The sequence below is a fragment of the Erithacus rubecula genome (assembly GCF_903797595.1).
Source record: "Erithacus rubecula genome assembly, chromosome: 3".
NCBI lineage: Eukaryota > Metazoa > Chordata > Aves > Passeriformes > Muscicapidae > Erithacus > Erithacus rubecula.
The window spans coordinates 25,647,886-25,666,740 of NC_136689.1; the positions used below are offsets into that span (position 1 = coordinate 25,647,886).

An 18,855-nucleotide genomic window follows, 5' to 3' on the forward strand; every position below is an offset into this window, starting at 1 on the left:
CTAACATTTAACTCGCATAAATGCAGAACTGGAAATCCTGAATCCCAGGTATTACACATTGGTCTAAATATAACGAGTTGCAGTTATTGATTCCAGTCCAAGGAGAGCCTGGGAAAGGATCAGATTTCCACTTAGAGAATCAATCTTGTCTCTGAGTGTGTGTGAACACTGACATTTTTGGCCTCGTGCAGTTTAGGATTTGCTATAAAGTCATTTTGAAAGCTATGGAAAACCAATAACAGTAAGCAGTTTAGCTCTTAAGTGTAAAGCCACTGATAAAACTAAAATAACTGTAAGCTCTGGGAAAAAAAAAAAAAAACAACAAAAAGAGGTTATGGATGTAAACAGTCTCTTTTGTATATGCAGTAAGATGATAGTTTCAGATGTCAAAAAATTGAGCTTTTTTTTTTTGGTGTTCAAATCGCTTGAGATTTTATTGCTTTTATTTGTCCTTAGAAGCTTTTTGTCTCTTCTTCTTTTTATTCTTTTTAAAGGTGCTGTCCCTAGTCAAGTTATAAGGCAACATATTTTATTGATTCAGAACTCTAATACATAGTATGGCCACTGTTACCACTGCAGCTTTGCAGCTACTGTGAGTTGGACAACAGTCAAAGTGCATCACAATGCACAACAGAGCCAGTCTCCTGACCTTACGATATACAGGACACTTTGGTTCTTGGGATGAGAGATTATAAATGTAGCTTAGATGCCGCCTCACATCACACACATTGCATAATAAAACATTTATATGCTGTCATGAGGAGGGTGTAAAGTCTAAGTCACACTGCAGACTGGCTGGTCTCGGCTTCCCCGCTCGGGCAGGTGTGAGAGACAAGTTGTAGATATGCCACCAGTGAAAGCATATAAATGTATCTGGTGCAAACTTTTACAAGAGTATTTATAAATGATTCAACAAGGGAGAGCAAGAAAGAGAGCAAGAGCTAAAGTGCAATTTTAAAAGAATATAAATAATTGAAATGTAGAAGTAAGATACTAATTAGTTGTAACTGGTTTTGTTTTATAGGCACAGTTTAGGTTTTATGTCTACAGATCAATTTTTTTCTCTTCTTCCCCCTCCAGTAATTTTCTCTGATGTATAATGGAGCTTCAATGGTCTAAATCTAAGGAACACTGCTTGACTGAAGAGGCAATGATAAGGCAGTATAGTGCAACTCACTGTGTGATATTTGACAAGAAATGAGGATGGGGTTAGATCTTCTGTGGTGATGTATAAAATCAGCCTTAAACAAAAAGCAGAAAAAAAAAGACAGGCTTTCCAGTTATATGTTGACTTATGCTTTCTAAAATGAGAAAGCACATTTTGCAATACAAAGGAAACAACTGAAGGTTTATAATTTGTTTCATTGTTACAAAAAAAAAAAAAAAAGGAAAGAAAAAAAAAGCAGATGCTGCTTTAAGAAAAACATTTAATTCTAGGAATTTCTGTACAACTGACCTCAGCAAACTTTTCCATCTTAGATGGATTTCTTCTGCTTGAGACCCTGAAAGATTAAGATGCACACACACGTAGAGTAGTTTATTGCAAAACTAATATTGTAACTTAAAAAAAAAAAACCCAACAGATTCTGTACAAGAATACTGTTCAAATGGAATGTGTTAAAATAACATTTATTAATAAATACTTTATAAAATTCTATGTGAATACTAAATTAATAGATTCCTGTTTTAAAATTGCTTTGGTCCTCATGAATTTTCATAAATTCACTCTATACGCTTTTTTTTTAAAAAAGGTTTTAGCTGCTAAAAAGCACATTTTGCCTAAACTAAAAGGCTAGTTTTCAACACTAAATATTGTTGCTTAAAAAAATATGAATCCTCAAAAGTTGGGCATTTAACAACAGTTATAGCTGGCTTGTTAGTTAACAGGACTGAGTCATTAAAACTAAATCCACACGTACTGAGGCACTGAACCATTGACTTTCCACTATTCAGAATATGGGCAGCAGACATTTAGCTTCATAGCAGGAATTAACTCCCAACAGCATGAAATTCTCCATAAATCATCATCATCATCATTGTCGTTGTCCTTATAAAACACACCATGATAGCACACAAACTACTTGTCTCCCACAGGCAGCGTTATGAATATGGCTTGCTTTAATTGACTTGGGGAAGGGGGGCTGGGGGTGCCAGAGCTGGATCACAGCATCATTTCTTTCTGATCAAAGTATTGCAGTTCTCCGTGGCTGAGATTTCCAACCTGCTTCCAACGTCACACCCAGGAGATGCGGTCTATTGCATGGGGACACCTCCTCCTTGACAAGGCACTGGCCAAGGCTCACCACCCTGTGAGTGCCCTGGAGAGTGGACGATGGAAGTGGTCTGGGCTGTCCTTTGCTGGCAGTGGGATAGGGCACAGAGCCTGGTGAGCCCGGCAACAGGCTGGATTGGCAGGGCAAGAGGAAAGTGGAGCAGTCTCCAGGAGTAGCTCGTGGAAAAGCAGGATTCCTCCTTGATGGAAAGAGCCAGGAAGTGCATTTAGAGTGACGTGCATAGGAAGAGGCTGCTGCCACTGGCCACATGGCAGAGGGACATCCTGGAGACGGAGGGCTGGGGCTTCTCCCACAGCCCTTGCTCAGGCAGCATCCAGTGCCCAGCTGGACCAGCAGCTTGAGGAAAGGCTGCAGGGTCGCTCCCCTGGAAAACAAGAGCATTTTAATGTGGAAGCAAATCTGATGAATAGTATAAGGTGCCTGGTAGGGTTGGTCCTTTTCCCGATGATACAGCCGATATAAATATGCTGCATGTTTCTTGGCCTGTGAACCTGCGACAGAGTTACAAGAAGCAATAGCAAATAGCTTTTCATCCTTTACTTATTTCCACATCACTAGCAAGGATTATACCTAAAGGCCAATAGTATAGAGAGGAGACATTTCATTGTAATTACACATTTAGGCCAACATGTGTGGTTGGCTTGCCTAGTTAGCATTAAAAAAAGAAATAATTGAGCTATATATAATACACATCAGTCAAACTGTCAAGTTGCTGAACTTAACAAAACTTAGGCAAGGTTTTTGTACTTTTTACTTTTTTTTTCTTTTTAATGTAGAGGCTTTCATTTTAACAGCTAAATATTTTAATTGAGGAGACTGAATAAAATGAAGCTAAATTGTAATTCTAGTGCAGTGTAGCTCAACTGGGTATTCTAATACTACCAACAACTTTGTTTTTTATTTTTTAATGTGTTTAAGTGCTACCCATATAGAGGGAAAGTTTTTTAAAATTAACCCTACAATGGTATTCCCTTTTTGATGGTGAATGATGAAATTTGCATGTAGGGGAAATGCTTATTTGGGTTTTTTACATGGTGGATACTCAGCTGAAACATTTTTCTCAACTGCATATTTGAAAAAAGTTCTCTTGGGAACCATGATGAAGCAAAACCATTTAGCTATTACAACTGGAGATTAAAAAAAATTATAGATTCAGTATTTAAAACACTTTAAAAGTATATGCTTGTCTAAAATATAATAGAAAATCCTTTACATTTGTATTTTTTCATAATTTTTTTTTGGTTCTTAGACTATATAATCAAGTTAAGATTTACACTGTACATTAAAAATCTTCTTTTGAACGTATTTGCATAAATGGAAAGCGAGCTGTTAAAGAAAAGAATACTGATAAAAAGTTAGTCACCAAGATAAGAACTAATGCAGCAATGAATGATGCTCAGAAATTTGCTTTCCCTTCCTGCTCCTTACAGTGCCTCCTCACACTTCAGTTGTTTCACTTTCCCTCCCACATGGAGAAGACCCACCCTTTTAAAACCCATGACTACTCCAAAGACCAAAGACACAGTCTTTGAGGAAGAGAACTTTGCTTCAGAACAAAGTGTGTTTGGGCTAGAGGATATGCTGGGAATAATGTGAATTTTGCTATTAAAGATGTTGCTCAAAATGTTTGAACATTTTTCACCAGCTCGGAGCCTGCTCCCTGGGAGAGCAGGGGGAGATTTTGCCTCTGACAGATTTGAGAGCAAAATCAGGTCCCAATATACAGCAAGGCAGAATAATTAACTGGCATCATCTCTGTCTGATTTTCCCATCAATCACTGGGACCACTCGGGGATGCAAATCAGTTGTGCTGAGGGGCAGGCTCAGAGTCCAAACAAAAACCTTAATTGTGGCATAAGGCTCTTTTCCAGACCTCTCTGCAAGACTGTATTTTATCCCAAGTGTGGGACTTGGCATTCTTGCAGCATTTTTTAGCTGCTGCGTGCCTTCTAGAAATTATTTAGCGTCCTAAAGAACAATTCCTTATCCGCAGTAAGCGGGTGTTAAGTGCCATTAAAGTCAGTGAAGCTACACTGCTGTCTGCCAGCTTGGGATCAGACTGTGAACGTTTAAAGGAATGCCTGCAGAGAGCAGGTCTTTCCCTGGGAATTAAAAATGGCATTTTTCCAACTGGTCAGAACCATTACACTGATTTATTTCTCATTTATAGCCCATGAAGCCTGAGGCTGTTAGCTTTCGTTGCTGGAACAACGCAGCCAGGTTGGGGAACAGAACTTTTCCTAATTATTATACACTACATGGATTTTCCTACATTAATGACTGGCAGTGCAAAAAATTGCTGTGACTCTCAGGTGTTGCTTGCTATGCCTCTACTGCACCAAAGAAGGGTTACTAGCATCAACTTACAGGGTTGCTAGCATCAACACAGCTGGCTGACCATCCTGGCTTCACCTGTGGCTGTGCTGTTTTCACCTTTCCCTATTTATTAAAAACACTAAATCAGGAGCATTTGTATTTTTTAAAAGCCAACTGCGGGTGAAGAGCTAGTGAAAGCAGCAGCCGTGCCGACAGATTTTAGGTGGGCTTGAAGTTTGTCTTGTTCATTACCATTCTTTGAGAAAAAGAGGGAAGCTGGAAAGCCTTGGAATGAAAAAAAAAAAAAAAAAAAAAAAAAGCAAGAAAGCAAAAAAAGCTGGGAAATGAATGAAAAGGGAAGGGAAAAGGAAGGTGTGAGAATAACTGGAGGAGAAAAAGGCCAGGGTAGGAGACAGAGGAGAAGGGGGAGGGTTAGACAAAAGAGCATGCTATTTGGGCTTGATTTTGTCCTGAAGCCACATCCTATATAACTGCTCTGAAACAGGCTCTGAATGCAAGACGTGGTCTGCTGATAGCACAATGCTAACTCTTTTTTATTATGCTGTCAGCAGATGCCCTCGCTCTATATTTATAGCCTAATTACTCCTAGTTACCTATGTTTGACTCTGTTTAATACTTTTCATGCCTCACATTGGCTAACAAGCTGCAGTTTAACACAACTTTGTATTTCTGAGGCTGCAGGCTAGACTGGTGAGAAGGAAACATGGCTATGTACAGAAACAGTTAGGTTTATAAACAAGTAACTGGTACCAAAACAAAATGGAGAAAGCACCAAAGCATTTCTCAAGCTGATAGCATATTAATTGCGTAACTCCCTTTTATGTAACTAAGTATAAAAGACATTTTAATAACTATAAAAATGAACAGGCAGAGTCTTTCAAGAACTGAGGAATCTTCCAGGCTTGAGTTACGGTTGCAAATGTCCTTAGCAGAGAGGACTCTTTGATACGGTACCACACTCCCCCAGCAGTTTCTGATCAGCCACTTTTAAAGGATGGGGTTGATGTCTGTTCTGTGGCTGGCGAGCTGGGTGAGAGTGGAGCTTCCCACGACGTCGCTGACGGAGGAGGAGGTGGTTATGGTGTTGTGCTGGATGACTTGCTGCTGGGAGCAAGCTGGGACTGGGCTTGCAGGAGGGCTGCTCTCGGGACCTGGGGAGGGAATGAGGGCACAGAGACAACACACATTCATTTTTCCATCTGAGTAAAAGACCTAGGGTGATACTCGTGGAAATACTGATGACCTGAAGCATGCAGAAGTCCCAGGGTTTCAAAATATAAGTACAGTTATCCAACACTCTCTGTCTTAAGATTGTTTTAGTTTTCATTATTTTTTTTCAAGTAGCTTCTCTGGTATCAATGTGACTTCAGGATTTGATTGAACCTTGAAAAAAGTCCAAGACCTTAATAACTGAAACTAATGTTGGGATAAAAAGTCTGATATCTTAAGGTCTTTAAAATCAGTTGGGATGCTTAAATGCTTTATTTGTTTCAGCAGGAATCAAAATTAGAGTGCAGTGCACTGCAGCACAGAAAATCTAATTCGAGCAACAGCTGATAGGCATGTAATGCAATTATATATTTTTTCTTTGAGTACTGTTAAAGAGACAGATGCATAGTGATGCAGAGGAGACAGAAATGGGCTCTATTTTAAGACAATGTCACAATCTAGCAAGCTCTGAGGCTCTTATGAACCATTCTATAACGAAACAATTTGTCTGTAAATTACTACAGTCACAAAGTGCATCAACTAGAGAGAATTGATTAAATGTCTCTGTGAGCTGAGATTTGGGGGGGCGGGGGGGGGGTAAGAAAAGAAAGAAAGAAAGATGAGAGTTAAAAAAGAGTTAACAAACCTTGAAAACCTGCGCCAGGCCTGGTCTGTGCCACTGTCAGAGCACAGTACCATTTTCGCTGGAGGGGACTGTAATGTTTTCCTTTTTAACTTTCCTTTTGAGAGTTATTTTAAGGTTCTGGCAGCGCCGTGCCCAGGAGGACTCTTGCAGGTTTGGAGCTGTGAGTTCAAGCAGGATCCTCCACAGGGGAGTGAGCGTCCATCCGTGTGCATCTCCTTGCCGAAAGGAGGGGTGGGGAAGGCTAGCTCTGCTGGGTGGGATGCGAACCGGGGCTTTTTTGGTTTTGAGCGGGGCCGGGTAAATAAGGGCAGGAGATTGGATGGCTCGGATGATGTTTGAGAAGACAGGTTCAAGTGATAATATGACCAAGAAGGGGTTCTGGAGGGAAGAATTGGAAGGTTTGCTTTCCTGTGAGGAGTGTGGAGACAGTGCAAACATACCAACTACTTACTTAGATATCCTTGTGATTCTTTCTGCATAGCTGTTATCGGACAGTCTTTATGTGTTAACAATAACTGTTTCAGCTGTGCTACCTCATTTTTCAGCATGGAAACCTCATTCTAGAGAAGAAGGAAAGACTTTGGTTAGCAACAAAGCTTAAACCAGGCTCTTCTGCAAAGTTTAAAGCCAAGAACACAAAACCTGCTCTATAACTTCGAAATAACTGAGCAAAAAAGGCATTCAGGTGCTTCTGTGCTAGGTTTATGTTAAAATTTGTCAGTGACAGTATTTTGTAACCTCCGAAGGCGTTCTGACGAGTGAACTACTTCACACACCAGAGATACTTAAGGCAATGTTTCAGTCTACTCTGGAAATACTGTGCCATAAGGAGGACAGCACTCTAAGAAAGGCTTGTATTATCATATTTGTGGTATTTTCATCTATCCAGTTAATTTTCCTCACTGATAGACTGATCTATTTGTGCTTCTATCTTGCTGGCTTTGAATGAGGGTTTAACTACATGCCCTGCTCTGAAGAAATTTTATACAGACATGTTAATGGCACTTCAAAAATTCCCCACAAAAAGCAGTGTCAAGGAATGAAAATAAATACAACTCCATCTAGTGAAGGTTTCTAAATCCCACGACAGCTTTTTCCTGGCTTATCCCGCTAAAACGCAATTATTTCTTTAATTGAAGCACACACATCTTGATTAACAGACTGATTATGCCTGAGCTCCACTAGGAGCTGCCTGTGCGGGGGCAGCCCCAAAGGCACCGTCAGTCAAGCACAAAGAGCCCCTCTGTGTCTTGAGGGGCGCAGACAGTGGCTCGCACCTGAAGCTGCATGTTTGTCTGGGTGAGCTCTTCTGCTTTCTTTTCCAGTGACATCACCCAGACCTTCCTCTTCTGTCTGCAGCGCGTGGCAGCGGCTCGGTTCCTTTCCAGAAATTTCCGCCTCCTCTCATCTGGGTCTTCGTCCACCACCCTCCTCCGGCGGCCTCCGGTGGGCTGCGGCGGCTGTACCGTCTGCGTGGGCTGCATCTGCTGCGCCGCCGGCGAAACCTGCGGGCAAGAGGACCTTTGGCAGGGGCTGCCAGGGGGGATGTCACAGAGGGGGATGCTGGAATGGGAAGGGAAATCCTTGCCGTGGTCAAAGAAGAGTTTTGGGGTTTTTTTTATGGTACTCTGAACAATTTTTCTCCCTTGAGTTAGTTCTTAAAAAACATTCACTTAGATGTATTCTCTGTCACTGCATCTTTTAAACCTGAAATATCCAGTTTCCTCTCAGGATCTTTTAATCGAAGCAGAGGGCTGTAGCGGTCTAATTTCTGTGTCTCTCTTTCTTCCTTTGGCCCTCAATTCCCTCCAAAATTTTAGGCTATTTTTATTTCCCAAGCTTCACCATCTCCAGGTCAATCTTTGCCATCTCTGGAGACAGGAGCTGCAGAGCTCTTTGCGTCTGCATGGAGCTGGGAAGCTGTGGGCTGGGATTGAACAAAGGCAGCAGACCTCACTGTCCCTCAGGGGCAAAGAAGGAGTTTAGGTTGAACCTGTGTTTTAATGTCCCTGCACTGCACAGATAAGGGATATTCCTCTTACCAGTTTCCATTTGACCTCTGTGCTGTGAATGCTATACTTTTAAAAATTCAATTTATCCCTGGCTTTGAGAGTAGAACACCACATCCAGTCCATTGCTACAAAACTACAGAAAAATATATATTTATGCTTTTTCAAGTGCAGGGGAGTATTGATCTTCTCCTGGAAGTAACTGGCCCACAATATTACAGAAAAGGTGCATGGTGGGGGCAGTGCCATGTAAACTATTCTCCAATTGTCTCCTGGGCAGATGGAATGTTCCCATGTCCCTTTCAGGAACCAGCACCAGATTTCATGTTCATCTACCTGGGAATAGGTTTTTGGACTACTTTCCTGCCTCTCTGTGGCACCCAGGCTACAGGGCTCTGGAAACACTCTCTCTCTTCCTCTGCTTGGGGTCTGGGAAGCCAGTCCATGGATCCTGTTGCTCACGCTCAGCTCACATTGCTGCTGCCACTCCTGCCCAGTCTGGAACAGTCTGGAAACTTGAATTGTTGACTCAAAATTAACCCTCTTGTTCTGGCAAAGGCCCAAACCTCCAAGGTGCTTCCTTTTGACTCCAGGGAGTGGACGTACTCAGTGCTTTGTCAGACTGAGCCCTGAATTTCAATTGCCGCAATTAACGTGTTTGCCTAACACCTCTGTCTGTCTCAATTAAAATGATACTATCGTCTTGAGTCTTGCAAAGTTGAGGTGGCTTTTCTGTCTAGAATCTAGTGTGCTCCCTCCCCCAGCTGACTTGTGGCAATTACAGTGGCAATTTTATGTGTAATTATTCTGTACATCTGATAAAGCTTTTTGAATAAAGCCAGATTTATTCCCAGCTTTATATTGCACTGTCAGAGAGTCTCACAGGAGCAGGAAAAATATTTCTTTAAGAATAACCTTCTAAAATAAATAAGCCACCTTACATTTTCTGACTGATTTTTAAACTTTCAGCTTGCGTGAACTCCGTATGTTTGCTGATAAAATCTTCAGCACGCTGTCTACACTGAGGGTTGGAGTGCCAGGTCCATGGCAGCTGCAGTGGGCACAGCCTCCATTCTCACCAGCATCCCCTGCCTTCTGCCAGGAGACTGCTCCAAGGGATTCCAGCTGCTCCCTGTCCACCAGGGCCAGGCATTCTGCCTCTTTAGCAGTATGTCTGAGTGCAGAGGTCTCAGAAGTACCTTTTAATGTCAACATCTCATCAAAGACCTTTCATTTTCTCACACATAAAACCTTTCTAGACTTCAGAGATCTGTTATTTATGTTTCCTTATCCCTTTTTACTCCTTTTCCATTCAGCTTTAAAAATTCTTGTTTCTTAACTCACTCAGTGAAGTCTGGTACAAAGGCAGAAAAAGGTAACTATATATATATGTTTTTTTTTAATTCCTCTCATGTGGTCATTTTCTCCTGAGTAACTATTGAGTAATTTTGTCTTCAGAATATACCAGGCAGTCTCTGGGTAGTCAGAGTGCATTTTCAGAACAACAAAATCTTCTCTCCATCTCAGGAAGATATTAATTACATGGGCTGCCATTATTACACTAATAATGTCACGTGGGATAATTAACTGACTCTTACTTGATAGCTCTTAACCCTGAAGTATGTTAGACTATATCTTAGTACCATCTAAGCATCATTCTCTAGAAGGATTTCATTTCCCTGCCTAGGACATAAGAAAAAAAAAATGAACTAAATATAAAAATATAGGTTAATTTTGGTGTTCTTGGAGGATGTTAATCATATATCCATAAGGAAGACAAGCATAGGACATCTAAGAGAATGAAATGATGTCCAAACCCCAACTCTGCTTGAGCTGTCACTCTGGCAAGTTTGATATAAAGAAATCTTTAGAAGAGCAATGCAGAATAACAGTATAATTTTTGTAGCAGTTGAGGCAGCATAGCTAGAACTTGGTAAAATATCTCTTTCTCACAAAGATACCTATCAGAATCTGATTTCTACTTTTATCCAATATTTATTTCTGTTCTTTGCAAATTACCACAAAACTAATACCCATTCACTCATTCTGTGAACACGTAATGCCTGGGGCTCCTGTGTATCAAAATGGTAGCTGAAAAGCATGAAATGAATTCTAACGTTACAGAAGGGCAGGGTGCAGAATAACACCAGTCTCAGCATGGGAGTATGCTGCTTACAGCAGCATGGACCATGCTGTCATTTGGCAGGTGGTTTGGAATGGAAGAATCTGGCTCAGAAGAATAAGGAGGTTAATAATTAGAAAATCGCACCATAAAATTAACGTCTGCTGGAGCAATCTGATCCCCAAAGAGGCCATTACCATGGGGACTATGGATGAGCTTTGAAAGTAATAACTATGTGGTTATTACTCAGCAAGCCCTTCTTTTCTCCCCTCTAATGCATCTGTTCAGAAATCCCTATTGCCTTTGCACCAGAGGAGCAGATGCACAGCAAGAGCTCTGCTGCCTGGGGCAGCCACTTGCCCTGGGATTCCTACTCCATCAGCCTCTGTCTGATCCCCTTGGTGGCACTTACACCCACAGACAAGGTGAAGATCTCTTTGACCTCCCATGGGGTCTGTTGTCTCCAAACAACAGACTGTGCATGGCAAAGCTTATCTGATTGCACAGACCCAGCTCGAGAGACTGTGTGGTGCTGGACACAGGGTGACCCTGACACAGCTTTGTGGCTGCCAGTCAGTCCACCTGCCCATGTGCCTGTATCTCTTAGTGCTGCCTGAGTCTTTTGTGGTGCCTAGCTAGCAGGGAATACAAAGCACAAGAAGCTGAAGCTGTCCTAACTGGGTAAGAAAGTCAAAGCCCCTGTTCAAGTGGGTCTAGGGGAAGGCCATTGGCTCACTGATCTCATCCTTAAAACTGTGAGCTTTGTTTCCCCGTGGTAGCTGTCCTCCCTGATAGTTTTCTCTTCCCCCATTTAAAGCAGTGCTGTGGATGTTTTGCAGCAGTGCTCCATACCATGGGATCTGATGCTCTCAACTGCATTAACATGTTTATCCTTTTAACCCCTCAGTGGAGGTTAAGTGACTCCCCCATGTCATCCATGGAGTCCTCGGTTGACTAAGCACAACTTTTTCCTTACTCTCTCAGGGATCTCCAATACAGCAATCAGGTTACTTTTGGTCTCTCTGATATGAGATGATGTCTTTTTATTGGGGTCTTTAAACAACTCCAAGGAAAATAACTCATTAACAGATGGGAAAATAATTGAATTCACAAAGTAAAAACTGAAATAAACTTAGGAAAGCTCTGGACATCTTCTCACAGGGGAGTTTGCTCTCTCTTACTTAGACGATTTCTCTAAAGCTGACAATTCATTTTACATTAGCAAATACTTTAGGGAAATCCCATGTGCTTGCAGACTCTGCAGTAATAAAGCTAGATGTTAGTAAATAGTTAATGTTGTGGGACACTGGGATGCCAGACAAATACTCTTATTTTCTTTAATGTTTTCTAAGAGCTTGTCTGAAAGGTATTTCCAAGCAACACAATACTTCACAGATTGAACTTCTTATGGCTAGAATTCCTCTTTGTCCTCATATTCCATGTACTGCCTGTTTGTCTTCCTTAACTTTGCTCTCCAGACCTGACCCGTTACAGTTACTGTCCCCAGAGCTTTATTTTTCTCATGTGATCCTGATGCAGAAGCCTATCATCTTAAGACATTAATAGAATTCCTCTTAAAAATTACTCTTCCAAAGTTTGTGCTCACTAGCTAATTAGTTAAAGAAACATTCAGTTCAGATATCAAATTATCCAAATTGCTGAAGCCAATATACCTGGTCTAAAAATTTGAGTCCTCCACCTCATTCAGTGGAGACCTTCACTGACTTGTCACATGAATACACATCTAAATTGCCTTCTTTGTTTAAATCTCTCTCCTTTTACTGGCTTCACCCTCTATTTTCTCCTGCCACAACAGTTGTCTGCACTTACAGCTAATCTTTCTCTCATTCTATGCAGATGTCTGTCCTCTTCACAGGGTCTGGATAATTTAATTTTTTCTAATACAATGCATCCTAATTTAGAACTACCTCTAATATCTACAGTTTTGGATACCCCCCCGGCCACAAACACACACACCAGTGCCATTTAATTTCAGTAAAGACTTTGTTATGTATTTCTGCAGGTAGAACTCATAAGGCTTATTAAATCTTGGCCTGAGAAGTTCAGGTTCAAGTATATTAAGCAACATATATAATATGCCAATCTCTGTAATAAACCTCATCCATAAAAGGATATGTGGCAATCTGCAGAGCTCAGAGCACAGAAAAGCCTTGGAGCTCCTTATAAAGTAAGAAATTACAAATGTCTAGTAAATTAGGCAGCAAAACAAGTTGTTGCTTCACTCCATTTTCTAAATAAAGTTTGAGCATCCCTATCACCATTAGCAGACATTTACAAGCAGCCCGAGGGGCTCGTATCTAACAAGACATGCATGCAAGAAGAAACAAAACTGAGATCAGGCTTTAGCTCCACCCCAGAGCAGAGCTCAGGGGTGCAGCAGGACACCAAGGTCTACCTGTGCTTGTCCTCCCGAGTGCAGCGGGGGGTGCGGTGAGGTCTGGTGGTGCGCCGGGTGCGCGTGAAGGTGCGAGTGGGAGTGGTGGTGGGGATGGTTCTGCTGGTGGTGGGGCTGAGGGTGAGGATGGTGCGCCGGATGCTGGTGCTGGTGCGGGTATGAGTGATGAGGGGGCAGTGTCTGGTGCTGATGAGGATGTGAGTGCATGTGGTGGTGCGGTGTCTGCTCCTGCCGCGAGCTCATCATCTCCATCATGTGGCCCATGGTGTTCATGTTCCCGTTCGACATGGCGGCAGGATGATGAGTCAGTGCTGCCTTCAATCTCTGCAACAGAACAAGGCACAAAATTCAACATTTGTACATGGTGAGCTGACCGATCAGAAATGCTGCTGCAGAAGTGGTGCCTTGTCCTGTGTTTTGAGATTTATTTAGTGCTGTTCCCTTGATAAAAGGTATCTTACTTCAGCTAGAGAAAAAACATATTCTTGGGCTCTAATCTAGTTTTCCATTGCAAATATTTAAAGATACAAACATCTGAATTGAAATTTAACATTTACACATTTCCTACTGTGCTTCTGAGGGAAAATTACTATCTCCCTCTTTGGCCAGCTCAGTAGGGTTACCTTTATCAAGCTTGTATTCTCCAACTTTTAAAAATAAAAGTCTGAATAAAATAAAGATGCAACAAAGTGCCTGTCTTGTTTTTATTTCATGTATTATTTAAAAGACTCATTGGAATTGATGTGTTTTTCGAATTCAGGTGTACAGTACCCAATCTGTTCTTTCATTATAAAGAGAGGAAAATAATGAGGGTGGCCTCAACCTGATCCTCCTACTTTGCTGAGAAGTTCAAGTGTGTGTTGTTCTTTTATCACATGCTAACCTTTCTCCGTTTTGTACACCACATGTCACTGGATTGGGCCCTGGAATCTGACCAGGCCAAAACTTTCCTTAGTATCAATGGGACTTGTTCACTTTTACCTGAACACAACTAAAGGCCAGTGGGAAAGGTTGAAACATTTTGGACTGCAGCATATAGGGCCTTTTGTACAAAGGATATTGTAGAAATACAGAGTATAAAAGTTCCCTTTTGGCACAATCATAAAATCATCCCAAAGCCATGAGCTGTACCAACATACAGGCATCTTGTTGGTGTCGTTTGACCCTTGGACTACTGAAATTTCTGGTCTCCTACAAGAGTGTACCAAAGGTAGAGCCTCACATGTGCCAGCTAGAAGAGTTTCTTCCAAACCCATAGAAACCTCCTCCACACCCATGGTTCTGCTTCTTGCTCAACATAGAACATTATCTATAAGCAAACACTGAAGATCTCTTTAACTCTTCATACTTTCCAAGAAGTCAATTGATTTACTCTCACTAATGCAAGTAATTAGCAGAAAAGGTTAAGATAAAAAAGAAAGGAAGGAGGTGCATGGTATCACTTGATGCCAGACCAGCACAATTTGAATAACCCATCAACTGTCATTATTCATTACCCAGCCAGAGGGTAGAATGTATAGCAGAGAGATCATCTGTCGAAGATGTCACCACAGGACAGTCAGAAAAAAGATGCAGTGGTGGAGGCACAGAGGTGAATGGTGGGAGGCACAGAGGTGAGCCTTTCCTCATAGCAATATCTATCTGTGGGTCACATATGATTGTCAGAAGATCCTACAAGCCAATGTGACAAAGAATGCCAGCAGAGCAACAATGGCCAGGCAGAACTGCATTTTGGTTCTGTCTTTAAAGCAAAAAGAGTGACAGCCAGGACACTCAGAACATATAGATGGAGATTTCAGTCTATTTTGTGTTGAAATAACATCTGTCTTTTGCAGCACTTCAAGGCCACAGGTAAAGGCTTCTATGTTCAAAGCTGTTACTGTACTGTGTGTGTACAACTATGAGTGAGAAAGAAACAAATTCTTAAGGGGAAAATATAGAAGTTTGTGGAAGGCAAATAGAAGTAGCATTCAATTCAAAGTGTCATCCTCAAGCTTTTATATCCATGAGCTTTTTCAGACTTCATGAAGATCATTCTACTGAGACAATCTTAAAGATCTATCAATCTAAATTTGGTGATTTCTTTCACTAATGATCAATTGGCTGGCCAAGACTTAAAAATACATATATATTTGCAAAACACATCAGTATCTCAGTTTGCAAGAATGAAGTCTAGACTGATGTCTTTTAAGAATTTTCCTTTAAAAAGTATATCATACCATAACTACATGGCATGTATCCCATCCTGATGATCTTCTCAAAAATTGATAGGTGGCTGTGCCAGTGAGGTTAAGTGCCTCTTTTTCTACCTCTAAAGTCAGAACAGAGGGCAATCCAACATCAATAGCAGTAACCCATGGTGGGCATCAAATGGAGGACTGGAGCAGCTGTTTTCCTTAATGTTCCTAAATTCAAGTGCTACCATGGTTACTGGAAGCAGCTTCTCACAATGCTCAGAATAACTGGTGCTACCCAGGAGTGTATTAGGAAAACTACAGGGACAAATGCATTAATAATTCTTTCTCTGTGTCATGTTTCTTCAAAACTTACTAAGATGTTTTTCATGGAGCTGAGCCACCATGCCTGTCTAAGACAAAACACCAACAAAGCTGTTGTAACTGTGCTTTCTGAATCTAAATGCAAAATAACAAAGTTCCTATTAGCCAGCAGCTTTATGTGACAAATCCCTTACAAAATCTGCCATGTCTGTTTGTCAAAGACCTTTGAAACCAAACTAGAGTATGTCTTCTAAACTGCAGAGCTTCAAAGTGAAAAAAAAAGGAGGATTTATTCACGTTAATCTGTGAATAAACTTTTTCTTTCAGCTGTAAAAACTGAGACTTACTAGTGTGGTGCAGCTTCAAAGAGGATAAATTATTTTGTTTTCTTTCTGTAGCCCTTCTATCACATCCATTTATTTGAGATAGCAAATCAAGAGAGACAGTGAGAAGTCTGACATGCAGCTGGTTTCAGTCAATCGGGGTCATTTCCATTTGGTCTGTGTATTTTACAAGCTCCTTGTTCACTGTTCCCAATGGGAGGGTGGGCCAGCTGCCCTGGATCCCAGTCCTGGTAAGAAACCAGCTCTCTACATCATCCTGTCCCAGGGCAGCAACAGCCATTGCCTCCCTTTAACTCCATCCTTAGATCAGCTCTGCAGCAGTGAGATCCTGTCCATGCCTACATCTGGAGCAGCCTAAATCTTCCAATAACCAGTCACTGCTGCCCACCAGAAACATTCAGGGAACGATAAACTTTTTTTTTCCCATTTGGTCTTCAGTGAGATCAATTGTTTTTGATGTTTTAGTTAGAGCAGAGGGAGGGAAAATCACCAGAACTTGAAAAACTCTTTGCACTGAGTATGTTGTAGCGCTCAAAGGGCAGGCTGCAGTTTTGTTATTGTTTCTTTTATGTGTGTTAATTGCAAGCAGCTGTTTTAGTTTAGTGTCAAATAAAAAGTGATGGCATAAAAATTGAGCTTCACTGGACTGACGACACCACCAAATCCCCTCTAGAATGAAATGGTAACCCAAGATCCAATTCTACGGCCGTTTGGTTTTTTCAGGAGCTGTGTGACTGACTTCACCAGAGCCCACAGGGACCTGGGAGTTTGCAAATTTGGACTGAAAAAGAACACTTGCTACTCAGACCTGCTTTCACCTAAACCCAAAATATCTGCTAACCTCATACTAGTGATTTTTAGGGCACAGTCCCTTTTTTCTCCCTTTTATAAGGTGATTTTTAAAAAAATCCCCACCAAGCCAAGAGGAGTTTGGCCAAGTCACCTTTGCTGACTCTTGGCCCTTACTGATTATTTTGATTATTTTATCAAAGTAACATAGTGGCCAACATCAGTTATAACTGCTTTCTGCTCAGTCATGACATTTCAATAAACGACTCTGAGTGACACAGACAACAAGAGAAATCTTTCACAGAGAATAGGCTGCTTTGCCTCTGATCAGGTGAACAAATATAATTCCCTTTTGATCCTACAGGAAGTCAGAAGCACATATACTGTTGTCTTTGATGCTGAGGAGGAAAGAGAAACAGTGGATATTGGCACTTCACAGGTATGAGAGTTGAGTTCCCTGCACAGAACAGGGAACTGTTCCTTGTGGCAATCCCCTATCTGACACATTCACTCTGAAGCTACCCCACTGAATGCCATATGAAGGTAACACCTCAAAGAAGTTATCCTGTCCCTGGAGTATTTGGGGTTTTTGGAGACAAGAGAGTTTTCACAGTGCCTCCTCCATCTAAAGATTGGCATCATGGGACAGTTAACTGCTTGATGCTTCATTTTGTCAATGTAGATCTTCGGGTAAACCCCAGATCTGCCAAAAATGGCCTTCAAGCATTTGAGATGACAAATGACAAACAGTATCAGCTTCCCTAACACTTTTGCTATTCTGGACCTTGCTGCTAAGTTTCCTCAATTTTGACATGTATTTCAAAGTTGGCTTGCTTTTTGCCCTACCTTTCTTTCTCAAAAATTGTTAGTGAAAAACAGATGGCATTTTTTTCAGTTTGTTAAAAGAAGAAGAAAAAAAACATCTGCAATTTTGGAGGTTGGTTTTCCCACATTCAAAAATGCAAATAATTTTGTGAGTTACACATGCATATTAATACTTATAAGATTTAATCAATATTTAAAATATTTATGCTCCATTTAAAACAGGCTATACACATTACATGCCATAATCTGTATATGACTATAAAATACAACTTTCTCCCATTCATGTCTTAATGGAGAAACAACAACAATCTTCAATTTTACAGGTGCTCTGTGCTTGCATCAAACAATAAGCTATTATAATACCCAGCTGAATTTTAGGTTGGGACAGAAATGGAATTCTGGTTTTGAACAGGATTGCATTGTTCAAAATAAGTATGCATTGCTGCACTCAGAAAAAAAAGCTCTCTTCCCTTCTGGACTGCGTGCCTAAATCCCACTAAATTAGAAAGAGACAAGACCAGCTGCAGTATCTAGTTAATGTCTGGTATATCCTTATTGGGAGATTATATCAGACCCTGAAGGCACATGAAATATGATCTCAAAGATATTTTCTTGCACTAGTGACTGTGATTCTAGTCCCTATTATACAAGGGTTTAGTAAGTTCCCCACAGGGGACAGAAGAGTCTAGAGCAGGGTGGGAAATCAGAAAGGATTACAGACATCATGCATCACCACACATCTGCAATTCAGTAGCAACCTCAGGGCTGATTAGCCAAACTTCATGGCAAGCATACCATGGACTTCAGTGTCACTAATATCTGCAATAGTCAAGTTTTCAAGTCTAAACATCATACCCAAAATGAATATACACAGTGAAGCCAGTGACAGCTAAAGCTGTGAACAGAACTTCACCCAGCACATTTCAGAGCGTCACACAGAATTTTGTCCTTTCCTTAAACTATCACTGTGGCAAGAGAACTTAGCATAAATGTTACCCAGGTCTTTTACAGTCAGCTGCTGACAAGCATTTCACAGTGTAAATAACAGAAACCACTCTTCTCAAATGTTCCACTCGAATTCATAAAAGTAAATTGGAAGCGATTAATCTCCACTCAATAAGTGAACTGCAGATACTTATGAGCACATTTCAGAGACTGGCAATTAGAAAGTCTCTGATGCCACATTAAATGCTTTCTCCTACATTTCTTGTGCTGTAAAATACAGTCCTGCTTATTGACGGAAGGAGGAGTAAGATGTGTGAGAAGGACACAAAATCCAGAACTGAAGTGACACATTACACTAATGTAAAGAGAAAAGTGGGATACATTTAATTCACAACTAGCCAGCAAACAGTGCCAAATTGCT

At 41.1% G+C, this 18,855-nt stretch overlaps 1 protein-coding gene across 6 annotated transcripts in view; it reads right to left on the reverse strand.

Annotated features, from left to right (window-relative positions):
- Positions 1 to 473: 473 nt before the first annotated feature.
- Positions 474 to 18,855, reverse strand: part of CREB5 (cAMP responsive element binding protein 5) — a 252,943-nt gene continuing 234,561 nt past the window's right edge. For all 6 annotated transcript variants that reach the window (XM_079301076.1, XM_079301075.1, XM_079301078.1 and 3 more), the window contains 4 exons: positions 13,034 to 13,357; positions 7,764 to 7,991; positions 6,938 to 7,046; positions 474 to 5,782 (listed from right to left, as the gene is read on the reverse strand). In XM_079301076.1, coding sequence (XP_079157202.1) covers positions 5,619 to 5,782; positions 6,938 to 7,046; positions 7,764 to 7,991; positions 13,034 to 13,357 — 825 coding nt within the window. In that variant the 3' untranslated portion in view covers positions 474 to 5,618. The remainder of the gene's footprint in view (positions 5,783 to 6,937; positions 7,047 to 7,763; positions 7,992 to 13,033; positions 13,358 to 18,855) is intronic.